The sequence below is a fragment of the Apostichopus japonicus genome, chromosome 5, assembly GCF_037975245.1.
Source record: "Apostichopus japonicus isolate 1M-3 chromosome 5, ASM3797524v1, whole genome shotgun sequence".
NCBI classification, from domain to species: Eukaryota; Metazoa; Echinodermata; class Holothuroidea; order Aspidochirotida; family Stichopodidae; genus Apostichopus; species Apostichopus japonicus.
This window is the reverse complement of record NC_092565.1, coordinates 6,742,216-6,757,106: the sequence shown is the minus strand read 5'-3', so window position 1 is coordinate 6,757,106 and position 14,891 is coordinate 6,742,216. Positions and strand designations below refer to the sequence as shown.

The 14,891-nt window shown below is 36.5% G+C and overlaps 2 protein-coding genes across 2 annotated transcripts in view; one reads left to right on the top strand and one right to left on the bottom strand.

Annotated features, from left to right (window-relative positions):
- LOC139967451 (alpha-1A adrenergic receptor-like) overlaps nt 1-926 on the bottom strand; it is a 35,546-nt gene extending 34,620 nt beyond the window's left edge. Inside the window, exon 1 of the mRNA XM_071971278.1 lies at nt 329-926. The gene's annotated coding sequence lies outside the window, so the exon portion shown is untranslated. The remainder of the gene's footprint in view (nt 1-328) is intronic.
- Nucleotides 927-5,001: 4,075 nt separating this feature from the next.
- LOC139967449 (stAR-related lipid transfer protein 7, mitochondrial-like) lies at nt 5,002-14,178 on the top strand. Its single transcript, XM_071971276.1, has 6 exons — nt 5,002-5,569; nt 6,414-6,571; nt 7,361-7,521; nt 8,150-8,332; nt 9,226-9,310; nt 10,734-14,178. The coding sequence occupies exons 1-6, from the start codon at nt 5,094-5,096 to the stop codon at nt 10,868-10,870; spliced, it is 1,200 nt and encodes a 399-aa protein (XP_071827377.1). The 5' UTR covers nt 5,002-5,093; the 3' UTR covers nt 10,871-14,178.
- The last annotated feature ends 713 nt before the right edge of the window (nt 14,179-14,891 follow it).

Here is a 14,891-nt window from a genome sequence, read left to right as displayed (position 1 = left end):
TAGACTTTTTCAATCATGAACCTATATTACCCAGGGATTTTTGCAGCAAAAGTTGAACCTGCCTTCACCACAAGTATGAATGTCCTTGTCTTCCTGTCTCCCCCCCCCCATCACTCCATCACCCTATCCCCCATCCCCAATCCCCCTTCCGCCCCACCTCCAATTACCGTCGATTATTCTAAACAAGATTATCTTAATATTGCTCATCTCTAAAAAATCAAACTTCCGTCATGCAGCTGCAAAAATGGCTTTACCATTGATTACCGTAGTACACAGTTAATTTAGAATTGAAAATTATGAAAATTTAAAAAATTAATAAATCACTCACCCCAAACAAATACTTTTTTTCTCCCCTGCTCCTTTAAGCTTTAGTCTTGCAATTTCTCCTCCATAGCAATAATCAATAGACAAATCCATAAACAAACGAATCATACACGATACATGGTCTCATTATCCGACTGAGATGAGGGCGAGAGAAGTTGTTGTTTTCTGATTAAGTTTTTCTTCTTCTTGTTTATTCTTTTTAATCTGCTTCGTTCTTATTCGAACTGACGATCCCTCGATCTTGAACTCACTAACTAATTCCTCTTACTCTATCCAACATTTTACGAGTGGTTTTTAAGCGGGAAAACACTTGATTCTCTTACAAATGCATTACGAGGAGCTCTTACAAAACAGTCGAAAGATGTGACGGCTAAATGCGTCCAGACACGACTGATTCCTTTTGACTTCGACGTTGAATTTCTTATTTTTGCCCCCAAGTATCTTGGATACTCTTCTCCAAATCTCGAAGCATAGGAGGCCACCAACTGTTATATCTTAAATGCAGAAAAAGAGAGCACCAAAAAGAACCACGTTCTTGCAATGAGGTTAAAAGCCTTTAACAAAAACTCGACGATCGATTTATTTTGGAGTGACAAACGCAGTATCACTTATCGCTGATGTCGCGGTTATTTTTTATTCTTCTCTCTATCAAATTGTGACGTCATTTCGAGTTAAGTGGGGGCGTGCATTCATTGAATAATCACCTTGACACTTTCAAATCTCCCTTTGGTCTCTATTAATGCCATTTAATGCCATTTTTATTGTTATTCGATATGGTAAATCAGGTTTTATTTTTTACTATTATCATTGTTGCTCTGATCAAAGATCATCAGGAAAGAACGGAAGGAAATACGAAAAGGAGAAAAATTTGTTTTCGAAGAAAACTTGAACAAAATCACTCCGTCCGTGGCATAAATGTTGCATCATAGATTTCGCGATTTTTTTAGGCTAAGTTGTGTATGTGTATTGATTATCGGTATGGGTTTTGTTACAGAGGTAACCACATTCGAGATATACCACTTCCGAGGTAGTACTGTCAGAAAAATCGCGGCGTACTTCAACTATTTCCCGTTGTTGCAATGTACAGCAGTTATAAAGGGTTACTTTAGGCAAACTGTTAGTCTTTATATGTTTTAGTCCAAGAAAAATGAAAACATTGAGTGCTGGTATTGTTTTCATTGTGGTAGGCTAAACTTTGTTAAATTCCCTGTAATGCTCTGTTAAAGGCTAAACTGGTGAGAGCGTTGTTTCTCCATCTCTATTATACCGCCCTGGTGATTTTGGAGATGTGTCCAATTATGTGTATATATTGTATGAATTCATCCACCGTGTTCATCGACATCAAGTTACAACCAAACGCGAAGAAGTACACGATGATAGTATATCACTGGGTGAGGTCACTCGTGGCTAATTTGGCGTTCCAAACAAACCTACCACGAACTTGTGTTATCATCTTCTATGCTACATCCATTGACATGTGACTTCTTAAACCGAACTCTTTCTTAAACATTTCTTGGCTCTCGCACTTTTCTGACGAATACACTTCTTTCATGCAAACGCACGCTTGAAAGAAAAAGGACGCATTCTATGCAAACCCGGGAATGTCTCAACCACCAGTATATACAGTCAGCTAACATAATTGTATAAAAGCGTAATAGTTGAGCCGAAATTTAACATAACTTTCTATCTTTTGTCTCACTATGCCCTCGGAAGAATAACATGCAGTTTCCAAGGTAACCAACACAGGACGTGACGAAAGATAATAACCGAATAAAACAAAAGAAATAGGCTAGCTCAGAAATGAGAAACACATGGAAACAGAAAATCCAGGAAAATGCTTAACTTGTCTACCTTTTTTCCCCTCCATAATTTGATTTAGTTCATCAAGTCCCTTGGTTTATGAAAAATGTTGAGAAGAACGTGATCTATAATGGCATGTTTTATTGGGTTAATGTTGTGGTCACAACTGTAGCCATGTTTGGTTCATAATTGAATTCTTATGTACCAAGGAATGAACTGCTCTCAATAGCTCAGTTGGACCGGTCGTCCATATAGGTATGGTATTTACCACCGATATAAATATATAGGCCTTTATATATATATAGGCTATATATATATTGGCTATATATATATATAGATATATTGAGTCATGGATAAGCGTGATATTCCATGTGTTCACATGTCATGTACTCAGGGCCATAGTGGACTGTACAGGTGTATGTAGGGAACGTATCCCCCACATTTGTTTCAGATTGTTTTACAAATGGCTTACATTTAATAACACACTTTATAAAATGGAAGCTTTAATCACTATACAAAAGTAGCTGTGTTATGGAAATGAAAGCTTTATTTACGTCCAAGCACCCTCCCCCTGTAGCAAAGGCATTTTTCATCCCCTCCCACATAGACCCAACCCCGGGAGTCGGGACGTGCCCCCCCAATAACTAATCGAACTCTGGCTACGTGCCTGTACTTGTAGCTCATTAACGACAGTGCAGGGATGATCTCGCAATGTCAGTTCATAATGTGCCTACAAAGCATGCCTATGCAAAGAGCTAAATCAACATGACTTAATCATGCACTTTATTATTACAAGTTAGGCATAAATTGAATGGTAGAAGGAAAGTCACCCGGATCACGGAAACCAAACAACTTAATCCACTTTCATTTTCCTGTTGAATACGCTTCTCTGGATTTGACTAAACAAATATGGTCTCATATTACCTCTTTAATCAATAATTTTTTTTTTGGAAATGCCTTACAAATTTGTAGGTCAGAAGTTTTTTTCAGTTTGAACAAATCACGTGAACTTGCATTTTTAAATGTCATCTTGATATAGACATGAGTAAATAATGTATTTTATTATCCATATTTTTTAACAATCAATATTTCATGCTGAGACTCCTGTGGTTTAATTGACAGCATGCAGTGCTTGCATGATAGTAAACGGCTTGTGAAATATTATATACTATATTATATTTGATATACATGTTATTAATTGTTCCCGTTTCATTAAGGTACTTTTACGTGTATATGTCTGATCGCTTTATTACTCTAATTCGTGCAATGCGATGGCCTATTTACTTTTGATATTCAATTTCATGAATTGCCCTAAAACTTAATAAAAAAAAAGAAGAAAAAGATAAGAACGAATAAAAATATATAAGATGAATTGAATTCGTGTGATATTGATATATATATACACAAGTGAAAATATACGACAATTCTATGCACGGTCATGATGAATCTTTCCATATTATCGATTTTTCGCTTCTTCCCCCATGTTTTAGCTAAAAGGTTTTAGTAATTACCATATTTAGATGTGAGTATTGAGACAATGTTAGTTTTAAGTCAGCAAGGAGCCAGTGCTTTTAAATTATTAAGTAAGAAACAACAAAATTGAGATTCATCATGGGGCGGACTTTTTGCTCATAAAATTACGGACAATTGAACCAAATTTCTATCATTGAACAAAAATGTACATATTATTTCTATAAACCACATTTACTTGTGGAGAAGAGACCCTTTTAAGAACGAGAGGCTCACCAGTGAAAGTGGCTGGACTTCTAAGTCTAATACCGCACAACGATCATACTAGGCCAGCTCACAAAGCACAAAATGCAATAGAGTCTTCTATGAATACAAACAAATTGCTTGTATTGCTTTACAAATTCATGAAGGACAGATGGTGTTGGATGTCGATTCTGCTTTGCTCATTAATTAACAAGAAGGAAAACAAACAACAACATGTTCTCTAAGACTTTGTAGAATTCCTCACTAGGTAAAAGCTATACCCCCTCATTAGATAACAGACACGTTTGGCAGCAACATTTCGGAAAATAGTTCCCCTGTCAGGTCCATACCTATATGCCAGAGGGAAATGAGAAGGACAGCACGACTCCCCTACGCCCCACCGTTTATTCCCGTCCAAATGGCTATGAAAGCGTGTACTATAAAACGGGAGTTAGCAGAAAAGAAAATACATCACTACTTTGCGTCCAAGCCACCTTATCCATGCAAGCAAAGGTTTCCTGTAAAGGAAGGGACTCCCTCTCCGGGAGGAAACAACTTTTGTGTCACCCTCCCCCCCCCCCCCCACCTCCCAAAAGAAGTAAAATTGAGCCCTGTCAACAGGCTTGTCATTGTTGTATTTCGGTACTTTTCTTTGGAGAGCACTTCATGTATGTTAGCTTTTCAATGATGTCGCATTTCCGGTTTCACCTGTAGCCAAAATAGGACTTCATGGAAGCTCTAACCCTGCATAATGATAATGCCAGGGATAAATACACCGAGTTTAACACGGTTTTATACCAAACTGATTCCAGAAATATAACTTATGTTAAAGTTAAACAATATTGCTGCTGCCTATATATGTAGGCCTTCCCTTTTGTAAATCGGCCTACTAAGATTTGTTTTAATTGTTATACATGTGAGCATACAGTTTTATGCAAATAATTTGCCTACATATTGCATCAATTCTCTGAAAAATTCTGATTTCGAAATAGCATCGTGAACAAGTACTTGTCTTTAATTTCATGTAAATTGGCCATTTGAGAGAAATTGCTACATGGATAGGCTCTCAACTGTTGTTACGGATTGGTATCAACGGGTTCAATTTATTACAGACCATCATTTTGGTTTAGCGCCATCTCATATTCTATTCAAGAACAAATTATTACGCAATTCTGTCATTTGATAAAATGGCGACTTCCATGAGGGACAGATAGCGCTCTCGTGCTTGGTAGTAAATCAACTTTTAACTTGTGTGAATGGTTATTGAGCTCCAAAATTGGTACAAAATGTCGCTACAACATATTCTCCGAGCACCTGCTGGATTTTCCAAGACGTTTTCGTCCTTGCAAAAACTACATAGGGTGAACTCACTTACAGATCCATTACTGTGTAATGTTCCAGGGCGTCGCTTCACACAGTACAAATGGAGCAATAGCGAATGGGTTGCTAAGCTACACAGAATTATTCGAGGCCCTTCTTTGACAGAAACTTTAGACACAATTTACAGTTTACTTGCCCGTCAATGTAATGTCTATGCTGGGCTAAGAGTCCAACGTTTTCAACAGATGTGGCTGTTTTACAGTTCACTTTATTCTGAAACCGCTTTACAGAGAATCGTCGTTAACTTTGCCAGGCGTAATATGCGAACGACTAGAAAGCCCCTGTATTATCTATTCGGTGCAGCTTGCTTCACATGGGATCGTGACCGACTTACTGATGAAGATTTAAAAAGGTTAAATGAAATTTTTTAATCATAATTCTTATGAAATATTGTTGTGAAGTTTCTAAAGCAGTAGCCTATTGTTTCTAATTATGTATCCCGATTGTGTTTTGATGTAGGATACTTATGCCATGGCTAGATCGAGTTAGGCCAAGTTGTTAAAGAAAACTTCTAAAGTTGGTTAGGCCAGTTTAATCAATGGCATTACATAGTCAATTTCCTTGGACACTGCAATCCTCACTGGCTAATTTGTGCTAAACCTAGAATTAGCCTACTAGAATTGTAGGCCTAGGCTTTGATGTAAGTTTTCAAAGATTCAGAAATTTAAGTTTTTTGCCATCCCAAAATTCACCGGACTTGTTAAAACCGCCATTTTGTAACATTGCAGTGTTGTGTGTGAAAAAGGATCACATGGCTTTACTGATGAAAGAATCCATTTGTTGTTTGCTTAATTTAATTTCTGAGTCTTGGGTCTACGAACACCATGGTGGTGTCTTGATTCACAATCTTCGTTCACATAGTCAATAAAAGTGCACAAGTACAGATGTAGTCATACTTGATAGTTACAGGTCTTCTGCTTCTGTAGGATACTCGTTAAAAACCCCTCTCAAGTATCACAACGAGGATGTTGGTGTGCAGCGCAGCAGAGCTAATAATAATATGTGGGCAATCTTGTCTTAAACACCTCAAGACTAGGGCTCTCTTTAACGGCCAAGGATAATGTATTCCAGTCTTTTATGGTCCTATATTTCACCCATGATGTATTAAATATCCTAGCAAGTAACGTATATTTAAAAATAGCAATCGTTTCTTCTAAACATACAATTTTCAACTTTCTGTCACCTACTGTATTTAGATCTGTTTGCAGTGACGAGAAGCTTCTCTCACAGCTCTACTCCAGCAGCACGTTGCAGAAGACCATAGATCTGCCATCTTGGGAACCCGTCATCGACAATCAAAACTTGAAAGTCTGGCGGAAACCAAAGGACTCCAATTATCTGTATGAATATAAAGGTATTAAACAAGCAACACTTGTAAATGTTAGAGAAAACTGTCTTAACAAGCAACACTTGTAAATGTTAGAGAAAACTGTCTTACACTGTCAGTTGAAAACACCATCCATCAAGTGAAGACATGGTTGTTGTAGTTGCGGCTTACATACTTTTACCAATTTTACCAGATAAACCGTTCCTTACTGTGATATCTTCATGGGAGATGTAATTTTATCCTATTATAATATTGTTGTTAATTTATCCTTGCATTTTGATGTATTTGGAATGTTTGCTGACTTGTCACTGTTCACTTCAGTACTTAGGAAATTGTCATTATTTGTAAGAATATTATTTACCTCCGTGGATAATTAATTTGATGTTTACAATATGTTAAGCACAATACCTTTTCAGCTCAATTGCCTACATTAACTCAGTTGCTTTCCATCAAAGTTTTATAAGACATTACAAATGCTATTATGATTTGCTGTTGACATAAACATGTACAAACAAAATTGGAGGGGGAAAAAATAGAGACAGAAAAAATATTATTTGGTTAACCACTCCTGAATTAATCATGTTCAATTCTAGTTCTACAATTCTATTTAAATAACAGTGTGAACCTGGGTTGGACTTAACTGTGTTCAAGACAATACTAAAATGGGAGGGGGGAAATAACACACTCACAGTATTATTTAGTTTAAAACTTCTGTTGCTTCAGTTCATGTCACAATAAGTGACAGCTCGTATCCTTTAATATTTCTTCCTCGTGCGTTTCAGTGTTTTTGTTTTATTCTTCTTCCTTACTCGTTAGTATATGCCAAGTATTTTGACATATCAGCGAGATCATTTCTTAGGGTAAATATGGATCTAGACTACAGAAAAGTTTGGGACAAGCTGGTGATAAAGTTACAGCTCGTGGACCGTGATGAGGAGACCGGTACAGAAGTCATCCATTGGATCTCGCATTTTCCGGTTTGTAGAGATTGTTCCTTGTTGCTCATTGGCAATTAAAGTCCTTGTTAAGCCTGAACTGGCAAATGCAGTTCCTCTCTGCATGTATAAAAACCTGAGCTGTAAAATGAATTAGACACAGGCAATTCTTATCCCAAAAATTGCTTTGAGGAGTTAGAAGTAGATTTAGTTATTTATGGCAAAAAAAAAAATTCAACAAAATAAAAACTAGAAGGCAAATATGTTTCTTTGATTATTTCTAGTAATCTTGGAAGTGCCAATTTTTAAGCTATATTTTTTAAACTAGTCAATTGATGTCAAAATTACTATTACTAGCTAGTTTGGATACAGACTGAATGCAGGGAACGTTTATCAAACATCCACATAGGAATCTATGCTCTGTTTGTATACCAGTTTCTCATGCAGAGTAGAGACTATGTTTTTGTTTTTATGCTATGTTTCTATCACCAGTTTCCAATGCAGAGTAGAGACTACCTTTTTGTAATCTATGCTCTGTTTGTATCACCAGTTTCCCGTGCAGAGGAGAGATTATGTTTTTGTTAACCATGCTCTGCTTGTGTTTATACCAGTGTACCATGCAGAGTAGAGACTACGTTTTTCTTAATGTATGCTCTGTTTGTATCACCAGTTTCCCATGCAGAGCAGAGACTATGTTTTTGTTCGACGCCTCAAGATCGACCACAGAACGAAGACAATGTACCTGGTCTCCAAGGCAGCAGAGCATCCCGGCGTACCGTGTAATAAGAACCATGTCAGGGTCACCACCTTTGAATCCAGTCTCGTCATCAGACCCCACAGAACATTTGACGAGGTAAAGCATTTCAATTCTTCCATCAGCGGTACAAAAATTTGGCAAAGTGTTCGATCAGCTGCAAGTGTAACAAAATATATAATGCTTCAAAAAACATCAAATGCTTCGTTATGCATTTCGGTGTATAATCCTGCGTGTCATTTCAGTTATTCCAAAATTGTAAAATATCAATGTTGTTATAAACTGTGATAATGTTTATGATAACATTACTTCTAGTATTATTGTAATTACTTCGCAAACTAATTTAAATAAGCTATTTTCCTGTTGTTTGGTCCGGTACAAGGGGATTTATCTACATTTATACCTACAATTAAAATCAACCAAATCAATTGAAGCAAAGATATGTCTTTGCTGTGTAGCTCCATGTTAGTTCCTAGAGGATACAATGCTCACAGACTGTACACATTCTCTCTACGATGCTCCACTTATAGACACAGGGTCGATCATCCAAAATAAACAGAAATGTTTGTTTTTCGTTTCGGTTTCGGTTTGTCGCACTTTGACGGAAGCATGCAGTATTTATTTATTTATTCACAAACTTTCCGATTATATAGTTTGTTTGAAGACAAGAGTAGTCAAGATTCAAGAGTAAACTTGCTGTGCAAAGCAGCGACAGGTTTCTCCTTGTCTCCGTGGAGGCTATATTTTGGTGGATATCACTAGTACTTTGAGTTAAACATAAGGTATCTGAAGGGGATGTCGGTATCAGTTTTTAAACCCTCCAGTATATGGAAGGTTCTTTTTTGCCCAGTGTCTGTGGCATCAGTCCCTCTTGTCAAATTATGGAAAACAAGACCACTTTACTCTTGACTTGTGGCTGGATTTATGTGGTTTGTATTGTACAAATCAGAACTTTGAACTTTGACATCCCTTCCATTTTTTATTTGATACAGAACGGCTTTGATTACATCTTGACGTACCACGATGACCCCAAGGCTCCCTTCCCTACAGCAGCTGTTAAATGGATGACAGCAGAGGGTGAGTTCACATCCAGGGAATAAATTTGAGCTCGTCACCCCACACCCTTCACCCCCCTCCCCCCCCCCCCCCCAAGTAGAAGAGGTATGCAAAATGGTCAGCTTGCTACTCAAATGGGGGATCAGAACATTTTTACATAGCATCTGAGTGAGTTTCAGTATTTTATAGTCAATTGTTTCCTGTCCAAAGATGCAATGTGGTTAAACATGTAGGAGTGTTAGCTCAGTTGTTCATCAATCATAAGGTCCCCAGTTCAAGTCACCCCAAGATTAATGTATGTCGTCCAGTTACAGAGCTGTTGACAATTCATAATCATGGACGTTAAATATGACTCTAAGAGACTGACTTCGGTCAGCTTGCGGCTTTGATATACCAATGATGGCTTCTCCGCGAGTTCCTGCTTGCAGGAGGATCTTAAATACATACATACATATATTCATACATTTGGTAAACAATTTTCCTGAATGAACTAATGAACCTTTCAAGACAGGTTTGATAATAGGGCAGAGTCCACTCTATTTTATCAGAATAAAGAACACTTCCTGCCGCAGTAATTAGGAGGGAGGTCATCAATTAGCACAAACTTTAAGCTGCCTATAGTGGAACTTGGCTATTGTAATGCAATGGAGACCCACAGTGTTCATACCATTATTGAATATGTTCAGACTTACATTTAGTTCAAAGGGGTTTGCAAAAGAGGGAAGTTTCTCCACAAAAGTCTTGTTAACTACATTTGCATTGATAATTAAATATGCAGTGAGCAGTCTTTTTGTGTTATTTTATGATTATGTGCAGACGCGAATAAAAGATGAATTTTGTTCTGTTTGCAACGAAAAATATGATTTCTGTGCACATCAAGTCCTTCAGAAGAACAGTCCTTGATAAAATACATGTTTAAAAAAAAAATCTTTATAGAATAATTTGGCTGCAAAGTTAAGACTTCTTAAACTGTTATTGTTAATTTATTTAACGTAATGTGTCTGGCAATATTAGCAGAGTATGTGACATCATTATAACAGATCAAATTGGTAGAACAGTGCCCAGTCAACAAACGCATTGTCAAAACATTTAATTTGGAAACTTCAGTTTGGTGACAAAGAGAAACTAGTCCACCAGTCAGTTGCCCTGACTGTCTTAGTTTCATGTAAACTATCATTGAAAATTGATGCGAAAATGTGTCACAAAAATATAGAGATATCTTTGCAGTTTGGTGTTGCATTCCACACTGTTGGTTGACTGATCCTGTTCATTGTTTAATACTTTTACCATCCAAGTCCGGTTTTTCATGTTTTGTTGTTTTTCCTTTTCATAGAAATTATGAACCTGCCAAAACATTAATCATTTGGTGTGTTGAGATTGTGTAACAGTGCCATTTAAAAACAAATACATTTCCTCTTTCATTGTTTATTTATTAATTTCGTAGGATTTCCACGGTTCGTTGAGAGCATGCACGATGCCGCCAAACACTTGGACTCCTTCGTATCCAAAGAAGAAGAAGGTAGTGGTGGCAGCGGCCAAGAGAATAAGCAATATATGGCATCGCTCAACACCAACACATAGTAGTCGATTGTAACTGGTCAAGTGTCTGTATCCCACCGCTGCCACCAGTACAGAGCTGCTGCTTTATGATGTTGCTGACACCAATTTGATAATCTGCCGTATGGACAGATTCTGCACGAGGTACAATTTGTTTTGCTGAAATTAGACATTTATCAGAGGACCATGGAAAATGAGAAAGTTAGCTGGTGAAACTCTGAGATTCTAACCTATTGGTAGTTAACCCCCCCCAGTTTAGCTGATACATCATGAGGAGGTCTAAGGTTGGGTTGCTCCAAGTAAAAAAAAAAATCGAGTTGCTTCCCTGAGTGAGGGAATGACTTTGTGTGCAATAAAAGCAAAAGAACACAGCAAAATGTTTGGACACAAAGATAATGTCAAATTTATTAAAACTTCAGACTGCAATTACACTTGAAGAAGGGATGTCATTGAAAGACCATAAATATGAAATTTTTCTCTCCTATAAGATGATGTTGTTGTCATAGGTACATGGATGAAAGATGAGAAAGGAAGCTGGGCTGGTAAAATGTGGCTATAACAGAGGCTCCACAGTGTATGTCTACTATAGACCAGAGATGATTCTTTGTTACCATGGTTATGATACATTCCATGTAAATTATATTTTGTTTTTGTTATTTACTGCTAACCTACTTTGAAGTGCAAATATACATACAGCCAGTGTTCCTTCATGTGATAGTGATCACGGTGACTATGAAAGCAATCAAATTTTCGAGAAAAAAAAACAAGTGGAGTCCAGTTTGAATTGTCAAATAATTGTATGTAGTCAAAGGGTCAGTTCATTGATTTGGATGGTGAATTAATCAATTGATTGCACATTTTCAATCATAGATTGAACAGTTTCTTGGTCATTTGATTGGTGGAGTTCATCATTCAATAGCTGATTGAAGGCATTGATTGGTTAATCAAATGATTGAATGACTGATGAGTTCAAGTGTTGATCAATCAATTGAACGATTGATGGATTACATCACTAAATAGCTGATTGAAGGCATGGTTGATTAATTGATTGCATAATTGATGAATTTAATTCTTTTTCAATCGATTAAAGATAATTTGATCCATTGTTTCAATATACAATTGATTGAAGCAATGGATTGATGTACAGTATCCATTGATTTATTGGATAATCAATTAATTGATCAACTACACGAAACAAATATTGTTAAACTATTTCAAAAATGTTCTCTTTTGGATCTTTTTTCTTTTTTTTTTGATTGGATATTCTCATTTCTTAGTATCCTCATTCAAGCTTTATTACACTATCAAACAACGTCCTGAATATGAACCAGAAATGTGCAGTTCTAAGATAAGTGGAAGTTAAAAACTGAAGTGAACAAAATAGAAAGTGTGGCTAGAAGATACCGGTAATGTTACTCATAAATCAATGAACAGTATAAGGGTTAGTTCACACACAGTCAGACAAATCAATGTTCTTGTCTGCTGTTTCCTCACATTTTTTAAGGGCATTAATGTTTTTTAATGTTTTGAGAGAGAGAGAGCTAACCCCTCGAGGGTATGGTCACATTACTGTTTGTTCATGTAGTAAGGAAACACAATTTGAAAATAAATGCATGGATGAAATTGGAGATGGAACATAAAAAGGAAACGTTGTTGCATTTTGATGCATCAGAGAAGGAAATGCCTTAGTATAAACCTTGATATCTGCTGTTTCGATTTTTGGAACATATCGATACTCTCTCAAATGTGACTTGTGGTAGCACGAATTGACGTAAGAGTCTGCTCAGGAAGAACCAGTTCTGACAAGTTTTGTAAAAGAAAAAAAATGAGAGATAGAAAAAGGAAAGAAGAACAACTTGTTAACAATCTACAAAAGAAGGCCTTTGTAGGTAAATTAATGAACGTTAGAGGGCCGTCTTAACTTTTGTGTAAGTTTTGACATTTTAATGAAGCACGGTACATATATACATCAGATTTCAACAAGAGAAAATACTTCACAGTGTTCACACAGCAGACCCCAAAAAAGGTGTTGTCTGAGAGAGAAAGGAGTGTCCTATTGGATAGGTCTCAACTTTATAAGAGGAAGTTAATTTTGCAATAAACCAATGGCTATAGTGTGTACCTATCGAGACGTATCCCAAATTGGAGGTTTGAAATTGGATGAAAATTTCAAGAAAACATAAAACCAAAAATATGTGGCAGTGTGCATCTATGACATCACTCCTGTTTGCTTCAAGTTCACTTTGGATACAAAACATGTCAACTTCAAATGCAGTTATCTCAAAAACGGTATGTACGAATTGAATGAAAATTCACCAGGATGCATTGAATGTGTCCCACTTTCCCAGGGAAGTGGGAAAATATGGAGGGGCCGGGAAAATATAGAATATAATGGAGAGTCCAAAAAGTGGGCCCAGTGAAATATGTCCCTAGGCCCTACCTAGCTGTCCATCACTAACGATCCTAATGGAGGTTTTCCTTCAAATATTCAAAAATGTTGATATTTTATCTGATCGTTCGTGTACCTACACCTAACTCGAATGAAATTTTCTTTTAACCGTGCTATTTGACTTTTGAGGTGTTCTTGTTGAGGTTTGCAAAATGAAGAAGAAAAAAGTGACGGAAAAACATTTGTCTTGTTATTCATTTCTAAATTTGGTATATCGCTTCACTTATGTCGTTGATGTAAATGACTAAGATTAGACAAGAATGAAGTCAATAAATAATTCAATAAATGTATGAAAAAGTATATCCATATTTGATTTTCATATTTAATCGGAAGTTGAAAACTGCAAATAGTAAACCTGTGTATTTGTTTTCCTTTTTTTTTTTCCTTCTTGCAGAAGTTTACCAAATAGTTGTTACATCTCTATCGCAGCTGAAGTTTTGTTAAAAAGTGATTAGCAGTAAATTTACAGTTATAAAGAAGAGAAGATTAATGTTAGCAACAGAGTTAAGGAACGATGGAAACCAAAACTAAGGCCTCTTTGGATTCTGAATTTTATTGTTTTGAAAAATACTTTACCCAAAGATGACACAGAAATGGAAATTGTAAAAAAAAGAACAACAAAATGAAAAATTACATATGTAATTTAGTCATAACAATTGTTTATGCTTGGCATTTAGTATTAATTTTTGCATTGGCTGCTTTCTTCTACGATTTTTTTCTTTCATTTTTTTTCTTACAATGAAATTGACATAACGAGATTTGAGTTTGCAAGTAAAGAACTGTTTTCACCTTTCACTGTTTTCATTTCTTTATTTCACCATGTTGATGAAGATACAAGTTGAGTTAAATTTCGATATTGGAATAAAATTCTGATTTCAACGAATTTCTGGTTATTTACTTATTTTTTTGACTTCGTCTCGTCAAAGGACACGACAATTGGTAAATATCAGTGTAATTTGTCCGTATGTTTGTTCAGTCTAGTCATTCTTCAATCGGTTTTATCTGACCACAGACATGTAGTCAATCCATGCCCGTACATTCTAGCAACAAATCATGTGTCTCATAGTGAGCGAGGAGACAACAGGGTGGAGCCCCCTTTAGGATGACATTACAACTATCACAAATGGTTTTGTTGGCGATGGGAACATTGTTACTTCATATCAGATTCGTTTCGAGTCCTTACTTGGTACTCGTTTTTGAGCACTGTTGCCGGGACTCGTCCTCATGGATTTGTACTCGTATTTTTTTCGGAACATTTTAAAATTCAGTATAGATACTAGTACAAGATTAAATACGCGTACTCACGCTTATAGCCTTCTACTCATAAACTGGTACTCACATCGAGGGAAATTCTACTTGTACTCAGTCTGTTGTACTGGCACTACATGCATGACCAAGGAACTGGAATTTGCGTGTCATGAACTGTGTTTAAAAATAAGTATATTGAAAGGGCGCCATCTATTAACATCTCGCAACGCCAAGCATTGGTATCCTTGTGTATATGCATTTGCTTGTTACCGGATAAAGGAGACGTCTCGAAAGTTTCATTCAAGTTATCGTCCCCTGCCATTTCCAATCTATCCAATGTGTTTATTT